A 15,706-nucleotide genomic window follows, 5' to 3' on the forward strand; every position below is an offset into this window, starting at 1 on the left:
AAGCCTCATGCCCTTTAGGGAACTGTCATAAAGCAAATGACTTCTTGAACTCATTTCCACAGGCAAAGCCATATACATTTCCCATGGACCATTTAACATTTTGGTATCTAAAACTTTTCTGAATTTTCAGTAGCTGTGGCTTCTAGAAGGGGATAGAGAGAATGGCAAGAGAATTAACAGTCCTTACAGAAGAAATTGCCCCACAGATTGCTTTTCTGGGCTTGGGTCTGGAAAATGCTGTTGTTTCTAGGGCTCTGGCAGAGGTATTTTTGGTGCTGTGGGAGGTAGTGCTGGTAAACTTTTTTTCTATAAGGGATACTCCGTTTAATGACTGCAAAAGCCCAACTGGAAGCAAGGCAATGGTTTTGGGGATACTACTATTCATAGGACTCCTGGTTCTTCATCTGTTTTGTTAAAGAATGTGAACTTGTTTTTGTGAATTGCCATGTTTTCTAGAAATACTGGATCCAGAGTATTCAGGAGAAACTGGGTGTGTCAAGGATGGCACTGTACTCTCCCAACCCCAAACTGATATGTGTTGTTTGCATCCCAAGCTGTTCTTAAGAGACTCAAAAATGACTCCAGACAGTCTGTACCAGGCCTGGAACCCTTGTAGTTAAGCAGTGTCAGATTTTAATGGTCTGGCAGTTCCCAAGGGGGAAAAATGTGCCTTTTGTCATTGTCTTGCTCCTCCCTTTCAAAGGAGGGGCTTTGTTCTTTTTCATCCTTTATTTCATCTTTCCCCTCCCATGCCATACTGCTTTAGGTGAAGATTTCTGGTATCTCCTCCTTTTGTCCTGATGTCATAAATATGCAGACTTCTGTATGGAATGTGAACTCTTTGAATTCTACATACATCACTTCTCTTGTAATAAACCTCTAGTATTCATGTAAATTTTGTGAAGTTGTGGTTGCCTGTTGATAAGTCTTCATCAGGATATGAGGGATATTGTGATTATTGTGATTTGAATCTCATTGTACATGCCAAATGCATGTTGTCATGATGTCACAATGTTTTTCCTCATCCCCCTAGTTGTTAGTACTCTCCCTTATCAAAGGATCTTGTTTTTACTTCTCTGTATCTGTTGTTTTCTCCTTGTAGATTTAATGTAAATTCCTTGATAGAACATTGACCTTTATGTTCAAAGTTTCCCCTCATTTGGAAGTTATCCACATTTTATTTCAGTACCTAGATATAAATGATATTATATTTAGAATATAAATTTGAATTTTCTGTCTTTTATGATTATGAATTGGAAAATGTTTTATTTTTTAAAAGTGCTTCTGAAATATAGGACTTCAAAGAACTAATTCTCTCATAATGTTTCTTCTCTTAGGTCTTCAGTCTGTTGAGCCTTTATGAATAAAAATTTCACAGCATAACATTATTCCTAACTCTGTGTAGTAGTTCAAGTACAATGATGCTATAGACAGCAGCAAACTGGGAAAGAAAAAAGGATTTACTACTGAAGGATGAATAGTGAAGAAGAATTCTTTGATGCCGTTACAGGTGAGTAGGATAATAAATTAAAATAGACCAAATCTCTGATAGAATTTATGGATGTTTTTATTTTTTAAGTTTTATTCTGAACTTGACAGACAATAGCAAATATATTTTTATGTATAAAAAACAAGAAAGAGCATTGTATGTGAAACCATGAATATTACATACAGCTTTTTAAAAAAGCATATAATAAATTTAGCATGTTAGATACAAAGCTGTCCTACTTGTCTTTTTCCTTTGAAATCTCCTTCTCCTTCTGCATTTTAAAATGCATTTATGTTCTTTTCTTTTTCCTGTTATCACTAGCTTCTTTTTTTCTGTAATAAAAGTAAAGTAAAGCAAATCCATACATTGGACATATTTGAAAAATATTTCCAGTTCTGTACCTCTTGTTCATTACCAACCTATCAGGAGATAGCAGCAGGTTTTATTTCTGATAAATTTTAAAATATGAAATACATTATCTGGTATACTGGACACTATTAATAATAACACATGTATAATGAACGAATTTTTCTTGAACACTTTCTGCCATCATCATAGGATTGTTTTGAAGAAAATACTTAGTGAAGCCATATATATTTTTTCTATTACATGTAAAAACAATTTTTAACATTTAAAAAAATTGAAATTAAAATTTTCCCTTTCCGCTTTTCTTTTTCTCTTTCAGAACACTAGCAATTTTATATTGATTATACATGTTTGTTCATATAAAACATATTACTGTATTAGTTATGTAGTGAAAGAAACGGACAAAAAAGCCCAAGAAATTTTTTTTTAAAAAGTAGAATTCTATCTGCATTCAGACTTTATTAGTTCTTTCTCTGGAGGTATATAGCATTTTTCATCATAAGTCCTTTGGAATTTTCTTGGATCATTGTTTTCCTGAGAATAGTTTAAATTATTCATAATTGATTATCATGTAATAGTTTGGTTACTCTGTTCTTCTGGTTCTGCTCATTTCACTTTGTATCAGTTCATGTTAATCTTTCAAGGTTTTACTAAGATTGTCTTGCTTGTCATTTATTTTTAATTGAAGTTTTTTTATTTTCAAAACATATGCAAGGATAATTTTTTCAACATTGACCCTTGAAAAACTTTGTGTTCCAATTTTCTCCTCCTTCCCTCCACCTCCTCCTGTAGATGGCATGTAATCCAATATATGTTACATCCAAAGTAGGCATACATATTTATACAATTATCTTATTTTTTGATCCAATTTTTCTTGTACAGCAAAAAAAAAAAATGAGAAAAAAAATAAAATTCAAGCAAACCACAACAAAGAGTGAAATGTTATGTTGTTATCCACCCTCAGTTCCCACAATCCTTTCTTTGGGTGTAGATAGTTCTCATCATCACAAGACCATTGGAACTGGCCTGAATCACCTCATTGGGGTGAGCCACGTCCATCAGAATTGATCATCATATAATCTTGTTGCTATATACAATGATCTCCTGGTTCTGTTCACTTCATCTAGCATCAGTTCATGTATTATTGCCTATCATTTTTTATAGTACAGTAGTTTTCCATTACAATTGTATGTCACAGCTTGTTTAGCCATTCTTCAGTTGATGGGCATGTCTTCAATGTCCAGTTCTTTTCTACCACAAAAAGGAGCTGCTATAAATATTTTTGTACATATGTCTTTTTTTTTTTTTTTAAATCTCTTTGGAATACAGATTTAGTAGTGGTATCATTGGATCAAAAGATATCTACATAGTTTTATAGCTTTTGGGTTGTAGTTCCAAATTGTTCTACAGAATAGAGCCTCTCTTCTAGTAGTGCTTTAGTGTCCCAATTTTTCCACATCCTCTTTAACATTTATCATTTTCCTTTTTGTCATATTCACCAGTCTGGCAAGTATAAAGTGATACTTTGATGTTGTTTTAATTTGTATTTCTGTAATTAATAATGATTTAGATAATTTTTATATGACTATAGATAACTGATTTCATATTAAAACTGTTCATGTCCTTTGATCTTTTATAGTATGTTAATGATTTGTATTCTTGAAAATTTGACTCAATTCTCTTTATATTTGAAAAATTAGGCTTTTATAAGAGAGACTTGCTACAAAATTTTTTGTTATGATTACTTTGTATTTCCCTGTGTCCTATCTCCCCATTTAGCCTTTTCTTTCTTTTTCTTTTCACCTTGTTTCTCTCCTCTTCTCCTCTCTTCTGCCAGTTTTCCTTCTTCCCTATAGGGTAAGGTAGATTTCTGTGCCTGGTTGAATATATGTGTTATTTCCTCTTTGAGCCAATTCCATTGAGAATAATGTTTAAGTATTGTTCGCCAACCTGCCTTCCTCTCCATTGGATAAGCTCTTTCATGCCTCTTTTATGTGAGTTAATTTACCTCATTCTACCTCTCCCTTCTCCCAGCGTATCCTTCTTTCTCATCCCTTTTTTTTTTTTTTATTTAGTTTTTAATACACATTGCTTTGTGAATCATTTGGGAGAGAAAAATCAGAGCAAAAGGGAAAAACCATGGGAGTGATTAAAAAACAAAAAGTGAATATAGCATGTGGTGAATTACAATCAGTCTCCATAGTTCTTTTTTTGGATGCAGATGGAATTTTCTGTCCAAAGTCTATTGGGATTGCTTTGGAAATTTAAATTTTTTAAACTATCAGCCTATCATAGTCTAACTTATACTCATGTTCTCTGTTTATGTATACTGCTTTTAATTACCCTAATATTAACACAGGCCTTAGAAGTTACAAATATCATCTTCCCATGTAGGAATGTAAAGAATTTAACCTTATTGCAGTCTTCATGATTTCTCTTTTCTGATTATATGCTTCTCTTGAACTTTGTATTTGAAAAACAAATTTTCTGTTCATCTCTGCTCTTCACCAGAAAAGCTTAAAAATTTTTCTTAATTCATAAAATGTCCATTTTTCCACCTGAAGGATTTGCTGGGTAGGTGATTCTTGGTTGTAATCCTAGCTCCTTTGACCCCCAGAATATATTCTAAGTCCTCTGATCCTTTAATGTAAAAATTGTATCATCCTAATTATGACTCCATGATACTTGAATTGTTTCTTTTTGGCTGCTTGCAGTATTTTCTCCTTGACCTGGAAATTCTTGAATTTGGCTATATTATACTTGGGAGTTTTCATCTGGGAATTTCTTTAAGGAGGTGACTAGTTGAATTTTTTCAATTTTTATTTTACCCTCTAGTCCTATACTATCTGGGTAGTTCTTGAAAGCTGTCCAACTGATACATTGTTGGTGGAATTGTGGATGCATCCAACCATTCTGGAGAGCAATTTGGAACTATGCTCAAAAAGGTATCAAATTATACATATCCGTTGATCTAGCAGTGTTTCTATTGGGCTTATATATATCCCAAAGAGTTCTTAAAGGAGGGAAAGGGATCCACACGTGCAAAAATGTTTGTGGCAACCCTTTTTGTAGTGGCTAGAAATTGGAAATTTGAATGGATGCCCTTTGATTGGAAAATGGCTGAATAAGTTGTGGTATATGGATGTTATGGCATATTATTGTTTTGTAAGAAAAGACCATCAGGATGATTTCAGAAAGGCCTGGAAAGATTTACATGAATTGATGCTTAGTGAAATGAGCAGAACCAGAAGGTCATCATATACTTAAACAATAATACTATAGATGATGATCAATTCTGATGGACATGGCTCTTTTCAACGAGATGAACCAAATCAGTTCTAATTGTTCAATAATGAGGAGAACCAGCTACACCCAGAGAAAGAACTATGGGAAATGAATGTGAACCATTACATAGCATTTCCACTCGTTCTGTTTTTATCTGCTTTCATTTTTTATTTCCTTCTCAGGTTATTTTTACCTTATTTCTAAGTATGATTTTTCTTGTGCGGCAAGATAACTGTATAGATATATATACACATCTTGTGTTTAACATGTATTTTAACTTATTTAACATGTATTGGTTTACCTGCCACCGAGGGGAGGGGGTCAAGGGAAGGAGGGGAAAAGTTGGAACAGAAGGTTTTGCAAGGATCAGTGCTGAAAATTACCCATGCATATATCTTGTAAATAAAAAGCTATTTAAAAAAAAAAAAGAAAAGAAAAGAAAGCTGAAGTCCAGGCACTTTTCTTTGATCATGGCTTTCAGGTAGTCTCAATTCTTAGATTATATCTCCCAGATCTGTTTTCCAGATAAGCTGTTTTTCCAATGAGATATTTGACATTTTCTTGTATTTTTTCATTTTTTAAAAATTTTGTTCTATTTCTTCATGTTTCATGTGGTCAGTAAACTTTCATTTGCCAATTCTAATTTTTAAGGAGTTCTTTTCTTCAGTATGTCTTTAAGTCTCTTTTGCCATTTGGTCTATTCTGTTTTTCAAGGTGTTATTTTCTTCAATATTTTGGTGTGTTTATGCCTCCTTTATCAAACTGTTGACTTTCTTTTTGCTGAGGCAATTGGGGTTACACAGGTAGGAAGTGTTAAGTGTCTGAGATCAGATTTGAACTCAGGACCTCCTGATTTCAGGACTGGTACTCTATTCATTGCACTACCCAGCTGCCCCTGTTGACTTTTTTCCTAAAATTCTTTTTGAGCTCTTCTAGGAATTTTTTGGGTCTGAAACCAATTCACATTTTTTCCCTTTGAAACTTTGCATACATAGTTATTTTTTATTTTGTTGTATTTTTCTGATTTTGCTTTTTGACCTCTAACACCATAGTAACTTTCTCTTGTCAGGTACTTCTTTTGGTTATTGCTAATTTTTCCAGCCTATTTTTTGATATTTGGTTCTGACTTAGAATCACTTATGGACAATGCAAGAGTCATTCTCTCAGTGACAGCCAAGGTTCCCCTGTAAATCTTCTGACCATCTATCTGACCCCTTTACTATCTGTGAGCTGAGAGCTCTGGAAGCCTGTGGACTATGTTCTATTCTCATTCTAGTGAGACACCTTTCCTACTAATCTTCTAAGTTAGAAGATTTTAGGTTAGAAAATTATTTCACCCTGTCTTTTTGTTGGTTTTGCTGCTCCAAAACTTATTTTGAGAGAGTTATGGTAAAGTCATTTGGAAGGGAGTTTGAGAGAGCTCAGGTGATTTCCTGCCTCAGTAACCATCTTTGCTTTTCATTTTAAGTCTATTATTATTTATTATGTGCCATAGCATATTCATTTTATCCATAACCATCTTTGCCCCTCATTTTAAAAGTCTATTATTTTTTATGTGCCATATTATATACATTTTATCTATATTAACTACTGGAGCTTACTAAGACCCAAAAGATGTGTGGTTTGTGTTGGAAAGGGATGAATGAAACATCAATCCTTGAGATAAAGTTGAAGTATTATATATAAAACACTGTGGTAGCAGCAGAGGGAAATAAATGGATGAGTAAGCCAACTCTGTCTGCAAAGAGTTTATAGTCTTTGGGGGGAATTTTTAAACTTTTAGACAAATAAACTATAATACAAGATAGGATGTGATCTAAAAGCTAGCTTTGGGGGATACATGGATGTTTAGAATAAAGAATATTCCTTAATGCCTGTTATAAAGGAAAATGAAAGAAGCTGGTGCATGGTATTGTGATACTGCAATTTTTAGTACAAAAAATAATATTCTATAACCATTATAGGTAGAAATAGTATGCCCAGGAGACACAGAAAGAAGTCTTAAATCAGTTGATAAAAGAAATGTAAAGGAGCAACTTATTTTTGTATTATTAAATTGTTTTTCCATTTTTTCCAATTTTTCTGTTTTGAGTTTCATAACTTAGAATATTAATGTTTTATTGGTCATTCACATTATATAAGGAACATTGTAATAGCTCACTGATTTCTATAATTGAATTTATGTTCACAATTCTTACTTTCTCCTCAAAATACAGTACTTTATGTACTTGTGCTTATGATTTTTTGCATGATTCATTATTATATTCAAGTTTGTCCTAAGCCAGGAAAAGAAATGATAGGTATGTTTGAATTCTCATGATCCAAATTTCTAAATATTGTATCTTTTATATGCCAAATATGAAAGTTATTGATCAGAAGTGAATTTACCTAGGAGCAACTAGGTGGCGCAGTGAATAGAGCACCAGCCCTGAAATCAGTAGGAGACCTGAGTTCAAATCTGCTCTCATATACTTAACTCTTCCTTGCTGTGTCATCCTGGGCACAAGTCACTTAACCCCAATTGCCTCAGCTAAAAAAAAAAGAATGAATTGGCGCCTTTGTGTTAATTGTGTTTTTGAAGAAATGTTCTAGTATTCAACTAAAATACTTATTTTTCCCAATTTTATTAGTAAACAGCCACTTTAAATATATTTATTTATTACTTTCTATATATTTTTTATAAAATAATATATTATTCTTTCCATTTTTATGTAGTTTTCTTCATGTCACTGTATTAGGGCTGTGTTATCCTTTCTCTTTAACTCAGTAGACTTTTCCTGAAAATTTATTGATTTGTGCTATTAGAAAACCAGGCCAGAAAACTCTGAGCTTTCTGTTTTGCTAGTTTTTTGTTATTTTTTTCTAAGTGGATGCTATTATATAGAGGCAGCATGGTATAGTGGAAAGAGCAGCGTATATGCAATTAGGAGGGACTTTGGTCCAAATCCCACCTCTGACACTTAAATAGTTTTGTGATTAAATAGTAAATGGCCATTTAACCTCACTGATATATAGTTTCCTTATCAGTAAAAAAGGAAATAATAATAATATCATTAGTACCTATTTCATAGAGTTGTTGTAAGGTTGTTGTATGTGAGAAGGCATATCTGAGGCATTTTGCAAACTTTAAAAAGTTATAATTGTCTATTATTATTGTTACTGTTATTTCACAGACCAAATTATTGGGTAGAATTTTTCATTGAGATGCAGCTTGGTTAAAGCTCTGTGTTTAAAGTTCTCTGCCTTTGACCCATACTGGCTTTGTGCTCTAAGGCAGGAAATTCTATAATTCTAAGTTACAGAAGTAACTGTTCTGGTACAGGGAATTTCCTTACCTGGGAGTTCTCTGTGTTAATGAAATTAGAGATCTAGCCTCTACCACTTTTTTCATTGTTTCTTGACTTGAGTTCTTCACTGGTTGTAGTCTTTTAAATTATGCGTCTAAGTAATCTTTAATTTCTTTTCCACACCTGAGGTTGTTGTCCTCCTTTGAACTCCTATTGCATAGTTATCATTAGGTAATCACACTCTTGGAATAAAGTACCAATTAATATGTGCTCCTACTTTCACATTTGATAGGCAAAATCAAATGTATTTTTAAAATATAGTTATCTGAACTTTCCTTCCTTCTTATTTATTCCCCAAAGTAGTTATTTTTTTCCTCAGAAAGTTTTCCTTTTGGGATTTCTTTAATAACTCACTTATATTACGTTATTGTGGTGCAGTAGAAAGAACATTGGATTTCGAGTTAGAAGACCTGGGTTCTAATCCAAACTCATCCATTTACTGCTTTTGTGACTGTGGATATAGTTGGATGATAATTCTACAGTAGAGGAAAGGAACTTCAGAGACCACATAGAAGTACTATTTAACCCCAAAGGTCCTTTTCAGCTGGAGGTTTACGATCCTGTGAATCAATAGTGTTTAGAGTTTATAAAACCCCACAATACAATTTGTCTCATTCAATCCTTACTTATTTTTATTTATTTTGTTAAATATTTCCCAACTATATGAAAAAAAACATTTTAAACACCTTTCTTTTAAAATTTTGAGTTTCAAATTTTCTCTCCTACTCTTTGATAGGATACTTTGATAACTGATCATACATATGAAATCATGAAAGACATGTTTACATATTAGCCATGCTGTGAAAGAAAACACAAAATAAAACAATGAAAATAAAATGGAAAAACTATTTTTCACTCTGCTTAGAATTCATCACTTCTCTCTTTGGAGGTGGATAGAATGTTTCATCATGAATCTTTTGAGTTGATCATTGTCTTTGTTAGAGAAACTAAATTTTCACAGTTGATCGACCTTACAATATCATTTAATGCTTACAGCAATCCTGTGAGGTAAGTGCATTTATTATTCCGTTTTATGTATGAGAAAATTGAAGATTAAAAGCTAAAAAAAATTTTTTTTTGTTTTTTAAAGAGCCCAAGATTCACGAAACCATACATATACTTTAATACTTATTGAAAAAAAAAAAAAAAGATAGTGAAAAAGTCTTCTCAGTTTAATAGGGCAGAATAGTAAAAATTAATTTTTAATAAAATACTTATTTGATATGATTAATTTAAACAAGCGAATATAGCTTCTGGTATAAGATTTAAGAAAACAAATTGTCAGCTTACCTACCCTATTCCCCTCTTCCCCTCCCAAAAAAAGCAGTTACAGTTGAAGAGTTTTTTTTTTTAGTGAGGCAATTGGGATTAAGTAATTTGCCCAAGGTCACAGAGTTTGGAAATATTAAGTGTCTGAGGCTGGATTTGAATGCAGGTCCTCCTGACTTCAAGGCCACTATTCTATCCACTACACTATCTAGCTGCCCTGAAGTAATTCATTTTTTAAAGGAATATTTATTTACTGATACTTACTTTGAATATTGACTTGATTTGGTACTTTGGAATCCACTACACTACCTAGCTGCCCTGAAATAATTCATTATTTAAAGGAATATTTATTTACTTATATTTCCTTTGAATATTGATTTGATTTGGTCCTTTGGACCCATGATTTAATTTGTGTGAGTATTTTCTCCATGGTATCAACCCACTTATTCCTTTTCATCTTATTTAATTCTTGTCCATGACCCTTTTCCCTAAATATTTGTTGAAAATTGGTACATGATTTAATAAAAATCCAAATAATAATCCATTTTAAAAAATTCTGCTTATGTTCCAAGATAGCATTTTTATTTAGCCTCATGCTTAGGGAAGCTTTTTAGGGAATTCATCTACTAATCTTTAAAAGATGATAGTTTTATGCCTATCAGAAGCCATCTTATCTAACCCCTTCATTTTACAAATGAGGAAACTAAGACCCATAGCTCTAACATTTGACTAGCTGTGTAGTCCTGAGCATATAATTTCATCTCTCTGAGTTTCATTTTTCTCATCTAAAATAGGATTGAACTTTCAATTTCTGAGACCCCTTCCAATTTAAAGTTTTTTATGATTTTAATTAAATTCTTAGATTTTAAAAGAAGATATAAAACTCTTATTTTCTCTGCTTGGATTTTGGCAGTACTTCCCTACATTTCTTTGCTTTTCAGGCATATCACTGGTGTTTTATAGAAACTGCTATATAGATTTTTTTTTTTAAAAGAAAACAAATATTTTCATTTTTTTCTTTAGCTTCCAGTTTCTTCATGGAGAAATCACTTATGATGGAGAATGGTTGCAGAGCAATGCCTGAATGTAATGGCAGTTCTCATTTGGATGAGTAGATAGTTGCATAAAAAATATATGGCTTTACTTCTAAATAATCTTTAGGAATTTGTTTACAAATTACTCTATAAATCTAAATCATTTAACTTAATTCTAAATCATAAATTAAAATTTTAATAATTTAATAATTTGTTATATCTTCCATAGAAATAGATGACAAAATAGGCAATTGTTGAATCCTGTTGCATTTTAAAGATATTTCTGCTTAGTATAGTGCTTTTTCTCATTTTACTTGGCCCAAAGGGGAAAAAAGCACTTCTTTCAATGGTTCTTTGACATTGTCAGTGTTGATACTCCCTCCCCTGGTTAAAAATCATGCATTTCCTTCTCATCTCATATGACTCTAGTCCATGTCTTTTCTTAAATTTCCTCTGAAAAATCCATCTAATTTTTGGGGAAAGCCTTCCTCTGGGATAATTGAGATATGCTTGGCCTGTAATGCCCATATGTATATTATTCAGGTGTTTCAGTGGTATCAGTTTTTTGGTACTAGACAAAGAATGTATGTTAAAACAGTTAAATCTTTTTAGATGGCTTCTGAGCTGTAATTCTTGATATTCTTCTTCCCTTTCTCTGTTGTTTTTGATGTCATAGCACAAGGGAACCACATGCTTTACATTTTTTTTTCAGTTTTATCAGTTTTTCATTAGCTTTACCATTTATCAGAGCATACACTTGAAAATTAGAAGACCAGGTAGTCGTGGTTTTGGTGTTGAGCCTCTCAGAATTTAGCTAAATTTGTCCTTAGGAGGTATAATCCATTACTACTTAAACCTTTTCTATTTGGTAGAGCCTACTGGAGCTTGTATTTTCCTGACAGTCTTTTGAGAATTCAGGCTCACTCTCATATCACAAAGTGGGGTTATAAGAGTAGGTGAAGAGTTGATTTTTCAATCTTGAAGATTCCTGCCAGAAATAAATAACTGATAAATTTATGGCAGTTACTGTTTTAACTTCTAAATCGGTGAAAAATTGAAGCTATCTTCTAACCCAAAAATGACCAGAGGACCTGGGCTCAAAAACCACTTTGAATGCTTACTACCTGTATACATATTCTCAACTATTACTCATACTCATGGGAAATGATTTTAATCTCACTGGTATTTGTCAATTAAAATATCTTCCATAAGTAATACCTAAAAACTTTGTTGTTCTTATCAAAAGATATGTTTACTTTGGTGACCATAATCCTGAAGGACTTACTGTCTTCTGTTTATTTTGTGTAGGCTTTGATTCTGACAATTCATCTGGGGAGTTTTCAGAGGCAAATCAGAAAGTCACAGGAATGATTGACTTGGACACTAGCAAAAGTAATAGAACTGGAAAAAATGGAGAGAGGCCTCCACAAGAGAATGGAATCAAGAAACACAGGTAATAGCATAATTTATAGTATTTATTGCCTTATTTTAGAACAGTGATGTCAAATTGAAATGGATCCTTGTAATCTTCATATTGACTACACGTTAACATTAGTTACATTGTATATTTGTTAGCCTCTTCTTTCCTTCCTTATCTTCAACAATTTCCTTGTCCTGATGGAGAGGTTTGTGCAACTCAGTGAAACTGAGTTATGCGCTGCAAAGTTAGTCAAGATGGACAAAATGTGGGAGATAGGAGTAGCAAATAATCTTACTTGTCTCTTGAACCTGCATGGAGACCAAAAAGTAACAGAATTGAACATGGAACAACTGATTGGTTTAAGGTTGGGAAAAAAGTACAACTAGAATGTGTATTGTCACCCTATTTATTTATTTATTTATTTGTTTGTTTTTTAATTTATTATAGCTTTTTATTTACAAGATAAATGCATGGGTAATTTTTCAGCATTGATTTTTGCAAAACCTTTTGTTCCAACTTTCCCCTTCTTTCCCCCTTTCTCCCACCCCCTCCCCCAAATGGCACGTAGACCAATACATGTTAAATATCTTAAAGTATATGTTAAATACAATATATGTATACATATCCATAGTTATTTTGCTGCACAAGAATAATCGGACTTAGAAATAATCACCTTATTTATTTAACTTGGATGCAAAGTACATCATGTGAAGTACCAGACTAAATGAGTCAAAAGCCAGAATTAAGGTTGCTGGGATATGTCAGATATGCAGATGATACCATTTTGATGGCAGAAAGTAAAGAGGAATTAAGAAGCCTTTTGATAAAAGTGAAAGGGGAGAGTATAAAAGCTGACTTGAAGCTTTATATAAAAATTAAGATCTTGGCAACTGATCCCATCACGAAGCAGTGTCAGTTTTTATATTTTTGGGCAGAAAGATCATTGCAGACAAGCAGTTACAGCCATGAAATTAAAAGATACTTATGCCTTGAAGGAAAAGTTATGGTAAATCTCAACAGCTCAGTAAAAAGCAGACATCCTCTTGCTGACAAAGGTCCATATAGTAAAAGCTATGTTTTTTTTCCATTGTCAGCATATGCCTGTAATAATTGGACTTTAAAGAAAGCTTGAGCTCTCTAGAATCTATACTTTCAGGTTGTGGTACTGCAAAAGACATTTGAGAGTCCCTTAGTAAGGATATTAAGTCAGTCAATATTTAAAGAAATTAATTCAGACGATTCACTAGAAGGTCAAATGCTGAAGCTGAAACATAATGAGTAGACAGAACTCATTGGAAAAGATCCTGAGGTTGGAAAAGATTGAAAGCAAAAAAATGGGATAACAGAGAATGACAGGAATAATGGCTAGTGTCATGGAAACAATGAGAATGAACATGGATAGATTTTGAGAGATAGTGGAAGATAGAATGTCCTGATGTGCTCTGGTGCTGGGTTTACAAAGAGACAGACATGACTGAAAGCTGAACAACATCAATGATTATTTTGTTAAAAAATTTCTCAATTCCATTTTAATCTGGTTCCAGTACACTCAGTTTTGTGGGCTCTTAATTTGACATCCTTTTATTTTGGACTTTTATGAATTTAACACAATCTTAGTAACTTGAAAGAAAAAATATATATACATACACATATCTGTCTGCCTGACTAAAGCAGTCAGATTGAGTCATTTCAATTTCCTCATTTCTGTTGATGAACCACCTTCCTCCTATTTGCTCAGTGTTGAAACTTTAGCCTTCTGATACTTTCTTTTTCCTCATTTCGCATATGCATTCAGTTGTCTAGTGTTGATTTTATTTCTGTATCTCTTGCATCTGCTCCTTACTCCCCATTCTACAACCTTTCTGCAGGTCTTCATCACCTCTCACTTAGCCTACTGTACCAGTGCCCTAAGTGGTTTCCCATTTTAAATTTTGTCTGAACTCTTTCAGACCATCTTAAACCAAGTTGTGAAAATGATCTAACAATATTTCTCTCTTGTTTTAGTTGTTGTCTTCATCTGTAATATAAAAAAGAAACTCTTTAGCCTGTTTTCTAAGCCCCCCACCATTTTGATGCTACCACACTTTTTAGCCTTATTTAGTATCTAGACCACCTGATTTATTCTATTCTTTTCTTGTTGGAATTTCTTAACAAAGAGAAGGCACTGGAATTAAGTGAGTCTTGGGATTTTGCTTGAGATTTAAAGGAAGCCAGGAAACTCAAAAGTCATAGTATGGAGGGAAAACATTCTAGACATGGGGGACAGCCAGAGAAAATACCTGGAACTGCGAAATGAAGTGTGTCATTCTTGGAACAACTAGGAAGCCAGTGTTATTGAATAAAAATAGTGTTTTGATCTTGGGGAATAAGATCCAAAAAGACTTGACAGGTAAGGTGGGGGACTGGGTTAAGAAGGACCTTTTTAAAAAAAAAAATTGGTATTTTGTTTTTCCCAATTACATTTAAAAGCAATTTTTAACATTTTTAAAAATTCTCTAAAATTCTCTCTCTTCCTCCTGATACTCTCCCTCATTGAGAAGACAAGGAATGCAATATAGGTTATATATGTATATGCAGAATTTATTTCCATATGATGTTGTGAAAGAAAACAACCAAAATAAAACTCAAGAAAAATAAAGTAAAAAAAATTCAGAATTGTCTTGGTTCATTATATTGCTGATAATAGCAAAGTCATTCATAGGTGATCATCTGTTACTTTTGCTGTTTTTTTGCTGTTACTTTGTACAGAATATATGACACTTTGCATCAGCTTTTGTAAGTCTTTCCAGGTTTTTCTGAGAGCATCTGGCTCATCTTTTATAGCACAATAATATTCCATCACAATCATACATATACCACAATTCAACCATTCCCCAAATGATGAATCTGAAAAAAGCATCTATAAAATTGTACATATAGGTCCTTTTCTTTTTTTATCTCTTTTGGTATTACTAGGTCAATGGGTATTCATGGTTTTTATAACCATTTGGGCATAGTTCCAAAATTGCTTTACAGTGGTTGAATTAGGTCATAACTCTACCAACAATGCATTAATATCTCATTTTTCCTACATCACCTTCAATATTTGTCACTTTCCTTCTGTCCAAGTATGAGGTATTACAGAATTGTTTTAATTTGCATTTTACCAGTCAGTAGTGACTTAGAGCATTTTTTCATATAACTATAGACCTGTGCTCTCAATCTTTATATATTTTTCTTATTTGCCCTAATAATGAAAAAGTGCTTATGAGTTATAAGTATCATCTTCTCATTTTGGAATATAAGCAGTTTAGCATTATTAAATCCCTTATGAATTTCCTAATTACCTTTTTTTCTTCTTCTAGTGTTTTAATAGCATGCATATTATATATATTTTCTCAAAAGCTTTTTCTGCCTCAATTGAAATAATTGTATGATTTTTGTTGTTTTTGTTATTGATATGGTTAATTATCCTGATAGTTTTCCTATTATTGAAACAACCCTGCTTTCTTGGTAT

The 15,706-nt window shown here is 32.7% G+C and overlaps 1 protein-coding gene across 5 annotated transcripts in view; it reads left to right on the top strand.

Moving 5' to 3' along the window:
* OSBPL2 (oxysterol binding protein like 2) overlaps positions 1 to 15,706 on the top strand; it is a 106,293-nt gene that overhangs the window by 38,026 nt on the left and 52,561 nt on the right. For 3 of the 5 annotated variants that reach the window (XM_012539649.3, XM_012539650.3, XM_023494469.2), the window contains exons 2-4: positions 1,338 to 1,510; positions 10,780 to 10,842; positions 12,099 to 12,243. In XM_012539649.3, the coding sequence (XP_012395103.1) occupies positions 1,474 to 1,510; positions 10,780 to 10,842; positions 12,099 to 12,243 (245 nt within the window). In that variant the 5' untranslated portion in view covers positions 1,338 to 1,473. Of the gene's footprint in view, positions 1 to 1,337; positions 1,511 to 9,203; positions 9,496 to 10,779; positions 10,843 to 12,098; positions 12,244 to 15,706 lie in introns of those variants that run through there. The other 2 variants (XM_023494473.2, XM_003757624.3) reach the window with 2 other exon arrangements.

Source organism: Sarcophilus harrisii, chromosome 2, assembly GCF_902635505.1.
Source record: "Sarcophilus harrisii chromosome 2, mSarHar1.11, whole genome shotgun sequence".
Classification (NCBI taxonomy): domain Eukaryota; kingdom Metazoa; phylum Chordata; class Mammalia; order Dasyuromorphia; family Dasyuridae; genus Sarcophilus; species Sarcophilus harrisii.